The following is an 8,100-nucleotide window of genomic DNA, read 5'->3' as shown; positions in this document are numbered from 1 at the left end:
TAAGTGTTGTTTAACAAAAATCCCTTCTCAATATTTATAACAAATGATGCATTGCTTATAGCTAAAACAAAATAATTAAGATTTAATAGAAAAAATTAACTTAAATACGTAATTATCTTGTAGTTTCAGAAACAAAAGTTTTTCATTTTTAAGATTAGATAAACTTTTTGTAGATTTGTTTAGCATACAGGTTTTAATAAAAAAGGAAAACAACAAATGAAATATAAACGCTAATTGAATATGGACAATCTGATCAATTAATTAATTAACGATTCTACAGAGCAGTGCATTTCCCTGAAAGTAAAATTCAACTTTCGTTGCTCCATTGCGGAATGAAAATGCACGTGATTATTCAGCACTTTGAAAGATAAAAGTCTCTAGGCGAGCTACTTATCCAATTTTATTGTTTCGTTTTAGTTTGCACGCTAATTTTGCATAATTTAACTGAAAGGCGTTGGTACCCACTAATGATGAGAAACTCACGAGCATGAAAAATATTGGGAGAAAGAAGTCATAACATTTGCATTATTAGATAGGTACGTATGTACCTATACTATGTTATCTTTTAGGACAGACAAAAGCTAAAGGAAACGTGAATGAGTGGATAGACAGCGGCGGGTTATGTTTGCGACTACTAAAATTTTCCAGGGTTGTACTTAATTATACATGTATCTATCGGGATAAATTTTCTCAAAATTATGGTTTTATCTCTTCTTGTTCTTCTTTCGATTTTGGCCGACTATAGACCACGTGAAATAACTTATTATTGTTCCTCTCCCTTCTTTCTTGTCTTCCAGTAATCTTTCATTCTTTCTGCATGTTGTTTCTTTTTTGCCTCTGTCCACTTAGCGCCAGTCTTCTTTTTTGGCTTTTCTTGAAAATCGTTGAATTTTCTAATTTTCTCTCTGAATTCTTGTCTTTCTTCCACATTCTCTCCAACAATTTTCATTTCTTCCATGTCTCTTCTGACTTCCTTGATCCATGCCATCTGTGTCTTGGTATTTCTGTCGAAATAGTTGAATATTCTCTTTGTCAGTTTTTCTTTATCCATTCTCTTAATGTGTCCATAGAAGGTCACTTTTCTTCTCCTCATTGTGTCTGTTATTCGTTCTGTCTTTGCATAGATCCCTTTGTTGCTTCTCAGTTTCCATTTTCCATCTTTATAAATTTTGTAGAAGAATTTAATAAGTATGCGACACTTATTTAAATTATAATCAAAGTTTTATAAATGATTTAGTGAATTCTAAGGAAACTGAGTAAAAATTGTCCTTTTAGCATATTTAATGATTTATTTGAACATAGACAAGTAAAAGTCAGTAACAAATATTTGGTTTTAACAGAAAAAAAGTTATAATCATATATCACATTTCATGAAGAAAATTCCTCAATCGAACCAGCAGCCAATGGTTTTGTTTATAACAACCCCTTCGTATTTAACATAAAACCAGTAAAATGTGAAATCGCCGAACTGCATGCCTTAAAAAAAAGTCATTGAATTAATTTAGAAACTTAAAAATATCCATTTGGCATCATCATCATCATAAGGTCGTCAGTCCTAAGACTGGTTGGACACGCATCTCCACTCTTTTCTATCCTGAGCTAATCTTCACATTTCCCTAAAACTAGAACAACGCATATCCTTAACTATTTAGTAACAGTAACAGTAATCTAACCTGGGCCTGCCTCTCCCAACTTCCATTTCTGCCTCTAATATGTCTTTAACCAGACTTTCATGTCTAAGGTGTCCTACTAACCTATCTCGCTTATTTCTTATTGACTTCCATAGAGTCCTCTTTTCTCCTATTCTTCTAATACCTCTTCGTTTCTAACCTTCTCTATCTACGGTATCCTCATCATTTGCGTGTAACACCACATATCAAACGCTTCTAACCTTTTATTTTCCGCCGCGCCCACTGTCCATGTTTCGCACCCGTGTAGCGCTCGCTCCAAACATACACCTTTAACAACCTTTTTCGAATTTCTAAATTAACCGTTCGCGAGCATAGAAGTGACTTCTTTTCATTATAGACGACTCGACCCTGCGCTATCCTCTGCTTTATATTGCTACTACTCCTTCCGTCCTGACTTAACTGACTTCCTAGATACCTTAAATCGGTCACTTTTTCTAATTTTTCGTCTCCCATCTTTATATTTGCTCTTTCCCTACTTTTTCTTCACTTGTACCAGTTTCTGATCTGTCTATCTTGGAAGTGAATGGACTATACTAAACTAGACACTAAAACAAGTCGAAGTAATTTATTAGAGACAGATAAATAATGCAAATACAATGACGGTGCTAAGATACACCACTTGATATACGATGGACAGATTCATAACAAAATGAAAGTAATAAAACTTGGTACGGAACGTATTAACATTCAGTGAAAGTAAAAGTGTAATGTATAAACAAATGAAGTTTTAAATATTGACAGACCGATCGTCAGTTTTTACTTTTACTTAAAGTAATTAGGTATTGTGAAGAAGTAGGTGAGTACCTTCAGTAAAATAAAGTCATCTTCAGTAACAGCGAACGGTACTTTAAAAATGTGTATATTTTAGATAAATGTACCAGTAATAAGTAGAATTAAATTTTTTCAGCTTAACGACGTAACACTTAACCATCTTAATCTTAGCTGTTACAAACGACTACTTTCAACTATAAAATACATGCTTTCAATCATCTCCTCATTTCGTACAGACTTCTTTGTAAAATAGGACGGTCGTTTCTTATTGAATTGCACCATGCAATTATCCGATTGTTCAAATTCAAATCTCTCCCGTTTTCTAGTGGAATAGAGTAAACTAATGACTTCCTACTTCTAGGTAACGAGCAAGTCATAAGTTAGGTCCATCTCAACTAATTCAGCGATCTCTAGGTAAGTGTTGTTCTTAAAAACTTACAGGCAATTATTCCAAAATGTATAAACCACATTGTATTTTTTTCTGTTCTTAATCATCGGAATTGTTTTTAAAATACAAAAACGCATTTTGAAAATTTTTTTCAATCGATAAATACGTGTGGTGTATTATATATATTTTTTAAGTTCATCATCATAAGGTCGTCAGTCCTAAGACTGGTTTGACAGGCACCTCCACTCTTTCCTGTCCTGAGCTAATTGTCGCATTTCCCTAAATTTAGAATGGTAATCTAATCTAGGTGTACCTCTACTCCTTTTAAGTCCTGTTTCTACCTCTAATATGTCTCTGACTACTTCGCCTATTCCTTATTCACTTCCATAGAGTTCTTTGTTCATCTATTCTTTCTAATACCTCTTTATTTCTAACCTTCTCTATCTACTGTATCCTCTTTATTTCTTTTCTTTTCCGCCGCGCCCACCATCTATATTTCGCATCCGTACAGCGTCGCGCTCCAGACGTATGCCTTTAACAATCTTCTAAATTAACCGTTAGTGAGCATAGAAGTGATTTCGCCTTTTTTTATATAATAAAATTGAGACAACCCAACATCCACTTGAAAGCAATTATGTATCTCAGTATATTCTCCATAAAATCTATGAATAAAGTGGTCAAACATTCTATTTATTGAAGATTTTTGAGAGATAGGTAATGATAATTTTTCAACATACAACGTAAGCTTCAGGTACCTAATTACATGTCGACAAAAAAAAATGAATTTTGTAGATATGTCGAGTAAAATTTTTCTTGAATTTATTATTTTTTTAATGATCCATAGTTATTTTCTTTTTCTCATTTACCAGATAATTACTGGTTCGTTTCGGTTTAGACAGGTAGATACCCTGAGACCCTCTGTTGTTGGATCCATGCTTTTGAAAGACCTCATCATCATCCTGATTTTTGACATTAACCCCTACCCCCTACAGGTGGGGTACAACTGCATCTCAATCTTTTTTTTTGTATAATTTTGTTTTTTTATTTCTTATTAAGGAGTCAGAAAGCAAACGCATGTAATGTGGAAGAAAGAACTATGGAATTTTCCTTAAGTGCCTATCAGAGCTTATTTTACAAATATGGCAGCTGTTTCGGTATAACAGACCTTATTCGGACGATTTTAATTACAGATTACAAGATGTTGCAATTACCATCTAAAGAAATTATTGTTGTACTGAAACAGTTGTGCCAGCTTTACCATTCAAAATGATATTATTCCTTCAAGTCTGTAATTCCAAGTTTTTTGTAAAAACTTGAATCTTTTCTAGTAGGTACATTTTAATGTAAAGGATATCAACTGCATGGTTCACTTATTCGTAAGTCTAATTTTCACGCACCGACTCTGATATAAATAATTCTAGAAGCATGTCATTTTTTGTCTAACAAAATAACAATAATTCCTTTTTGCAAATTTTTATCAAGTCACTTCAGTAGTTTGAAACAATATTAAAGTTTCTTTTTGTTGCGTCTAATCAGAATTTGACTTTAAATTATTTGAAATAGTCCATAAATCATTAATATCTACATTCACACACTCACATTTACACAAGATATGATTAATCAGCATAGGAATCAATGTTATTCAGTAAAGGACAAAACCTAGAAACACTAGATATTATTTCAGGGTAAAAAGAGTTGTTTTGTCGAAACGAATATAAGATAAATATTAAATTAGACTTGCGACTAATCTTTTACACAATACATCTGCAAAGCCATGGTCAAAAGGAAATGATAAGACACTTTTCTTTGGAGTTCAATTTATTAAATAATTTAGGCACATGAGGTCATTATTCTTGCATTATTTTACGAATACGTAATTGTTGTCTATTATTTGTTTCAGTACGCTAAGTTACTTTCTTAGATACAAAAATAAGACAATAGTTTTCTCATGGTTTTAAACAACAACCATTTCTACCATTTAAATTTTTGTCCATCACATGAAGTCGTTTTTGACCTTCCTTAATAACTAATGTTTAATTAACTTTTAAGTCGGTACCGTTATACTCTTTAGGCTTCATCAAACTTTCTTATGGTTATAAAGCGAATGTTAGCAACAAATATTACATTTGTCGAAAGTCACTGTTCTGAATTAGAATGTGTTGAGTCTATTACATAAAAATTCTGTCAATGTTTGGAGCTGCGTGACCCAGTTTATAACCCTGTTACTTCTTCAGAGAATACCTTCTTGAAATTAACTAACCAATACTTATGCAAATTATTGTGCAAGGTAATCGTAACCTACCTATTCAAATAGGTAGACTAAACTAGAATATACATAGATAATTAATCATCGTGATAATAAGTGGTGAATATATTGGAGACACGGTCGTAAAAATATCTGACCCAAAACTTATAATATCTAAGAGTTAATGATTCTCATGTCCTGGTACATGTATGCAGATAAATCAGAAAATAAGGAAATTATATTTACCATTAGAGGGTGTTATACAAGTTAGAAAGAAATAGGCGAGATAGAATGGTAAGAGACACCCTCTCAGGCATGAAGGGCTAGTTAGAGACATATTGGAAGCAAAAACAGGAGTTTAAAGAGAAAGAAGTACACATAGATTTAACAAAATAATTTGAAGTGGTCTGTATTCTGTCGAAACTGCCAGACGCGGATCGCGATTTCGATCTTTTTGGATCTCATCAGCTCGTCGCAAGCAGCTCCGACAGAACACAGACCAACCTTTACCTGCTGTCTTAACAGCGCGTTTTCGAAAATACTACAAATGGCTACAGTTAAGACAGCAGGCAAAGGTTGGTCTGTGTTCTGTCGGAGCTGCTTGCGACGCGCTGATGAGATCCAAAAAGATCGAAATCGCGATCCGCGTCTGGCAGTTTCGACAGAATACAGACCACTTCGAATTATTTTGTTCGATTATGNTTATAATGCAACATTAATAAATGACAAACCTAATAATAGTTGTTTATTGCAACGGATTCATAACTGTACAAGTTTAAAAACAAATACTCTTATCTTTATCAAGTTATTGAAAATTGATTCCGCACAGTAAATATTTTTCAAATCGAGGTGTGGTTATTAGTATAATTGGAAATATGACTTGAAAAATATATTTAAGAAATCGAAATTGAAATTTAAAAAAACTGTTAAAAATGAATAAACATGTGCGGCATTCAGCAATCATTGATAATCCTTTTAAATTATTTTTATTTGTAATAATCAACTTATTTGTTATGTAACTAAATGATGATGGTTTATTTAGGGATGAAGAAGGTTAAAAATAATTTTCTTACTTTTAAGTAGTCGGGTCGGAGATGTTCATTTTTCAGAATGTTCACTGGTTCTAATATGAGATTCATTCCAAGGGCTTTGGACGTCAAAAGGACACTTCGAACTGCAGGACTTGCCTCAAAATAGTAAAGGGTTGGTGGCATTTTATTTTCCAACTTATTTCGTTAAATGTTGTAATAATTCGCTGTCTTTTATTAAACTAACTAATTATCACAAATTAACTTCTCCACTGGTTCAACCTTGAACCTTATATTTGAATCGATAATATATTGTTAAGTTTATGTTTGCTATACCCAAAGTATTCAAAAATTCTTGGAATTGACTTGAACGTACAGAAAAATGAATGATTATAAAGCTAACGAAATAGCCTATATGTCCAGGATTTACAGCAAAATGAACAGCGAAGAGATTGATTTAACACTTCAATAATAAGCGTTTTTATTTATTTAATTTAAAGACTTCTTGGTTGCCCTAAAACAATTTTTCAAGTGTTCTCATACAACTACAGCAGTTTTTATGAAGGTGTTGTATTATAAAGATCTATGTGAAAAAAATAACTTCCAAAAATCTATTTTTAAGGCCACGAACATTCGTTTCAATAAGCGCCAATTACTTCACGGTACAGAGCGGTCGTCTAATTAGTCAAAAATTTTGTGACTACACTTGGTATTTTGTGTTTTTGTTCAATTCAACATCAGTTATTCTATTTTAGTGGCAAAGTTATTGTTTCTCAACTTTTTTGTTACAAAAACAAGACGATAGGTAGCTTTTTTATTTTTTTTTTTTAACAACACAATTGTGTTATTAAATGTATTCTTTAAAGTAAAATGCAGACCATAAGGTGATGATGATGATGATGATGATGACTTACTGTTTACAGATTTTAAAGAAATATATCAATTTATACATTTAATAGATAAATAGAATTTTCTTTTTAAAGAATAGTGTATTAAGGGTGAAAAAATGGAGGGATGATAAAACCACTTGAATAGATTACGCAGCCTCATCATTTTCATTTGATGTTTCTCATTGTAAAGGCTACATTTCATGTGTGTGCTCTTGTTTGTTTTTTTTTTTTGGTTTATGTTTGTGCATTTAAGGCAAAGTATTGACGTCATTTTTTATACGTCAGTACCTTTGAATTATATTTCTTAGTTTCCGAAATTTTTTCCGATTTTCTTCGTTGAAAGAGTGTTGTAAACTGTGTACAGGAAACATAATTTAAATGATGTGTAAAAGATGTCGCCGCAGTACATAAAATAACAAATATAAGTTCGGCACTTGAACCAGAAGATGTCTCACTGATGGTGGAAACTTAAGAAAATGATTTTATGAAGTATTTTCTTCAGTTTTCGCAGTTAGAAATAATCAATTAATTAAGTGTTGTTTAACAAAAATCCCTTCTCAATATTTATAACAAATGATGCATTGCTTATAGCTAAAACAAAATAATTAAGATTTAATAGAAAAAATTAACTTAAATACGTAATTATCTTGTAGTTTCAGAAACAAAAGTTTTTCATTTTTAAGATTAGATAAACTTTTTGTAGATTTGTTTAGCATACAGGTTTTAATAAAAAAGGAAAACAACAAATGAAATATAAACGCTAATTGAATATGGACAATCTGATCAATTAATTAATTAACGATTCTACAGAGCAGTGCATTTCCCTGAAAGTAAAATTCAACTTTCGTTGCTCCATTGCGGAATGAAAATGCACGTGATTATTCAGCACTTTGAAAGATAAAAGTCTCTAGGCGAGCTACTTATCCAATTTTATTGTTTCGTTTTAGTTTGCACGCTAATTTTGCATAATTTAACTGAAAGGCGTTGGTACCCACTAATGATGAGAAACTCACGAGCATGAAAAATATTGGGAGAAAGAAGTCATAACATTTGCATTATTAGATAGGTACGTATGTACCTATACTAT

The 8,100-nt window shown here is 32.0% G+C and overlaps 1 protein-coding gene across 1 annotated transcript in view; it reads right to left on the bottom strand.

Moving 5' to 3' along the window:
- Nucleotides 1-6,421, bottom strand: part of LOC108742624 (glutathione S-transferase 1-like) — an 11,048-nt gene extending 4,627 nt beyond the window's left edge. Inside the window, exon 1 of the mRNA XM_018477897.2 lies at nucleotides 6,169-6,421. Coding sequence (XP_018333399.1) covers nucleotides 6,169-6,309 — 141 coding nt within the window. The 5' untranslated portion in view covers nucleotides 6,310-6,421. The remainder of the gene's footprint in view (nucleotides 1-6,168) is intronic.
- Nucleotides 6,422-8,100: the final 1,679 nt, after the last annotated feature.

The sequence above is a fragment of the Agrilus planipennis genome, unplaced genomic scaffold (assembly GCF_000699045.2).
Source record: "Agrilus planipennis isolate EAB-ADULT unplaced genomic scaffold, Apla_2.0 scaffold335, whole genome shotgun sequence".
In the NCBI taxonomy this organism is placed as follows: domain Eukaryota; kingdom Metazoa; phylum Arthropoda; class Insecta; order Coleoptera; family Buprestidae; genus Agrilus; species Agrilus planipennis.
Note: the sequence above shows the minus strand (reverse complement) of the source record. Positions and strands in the feature narration are given on the sequence as shown.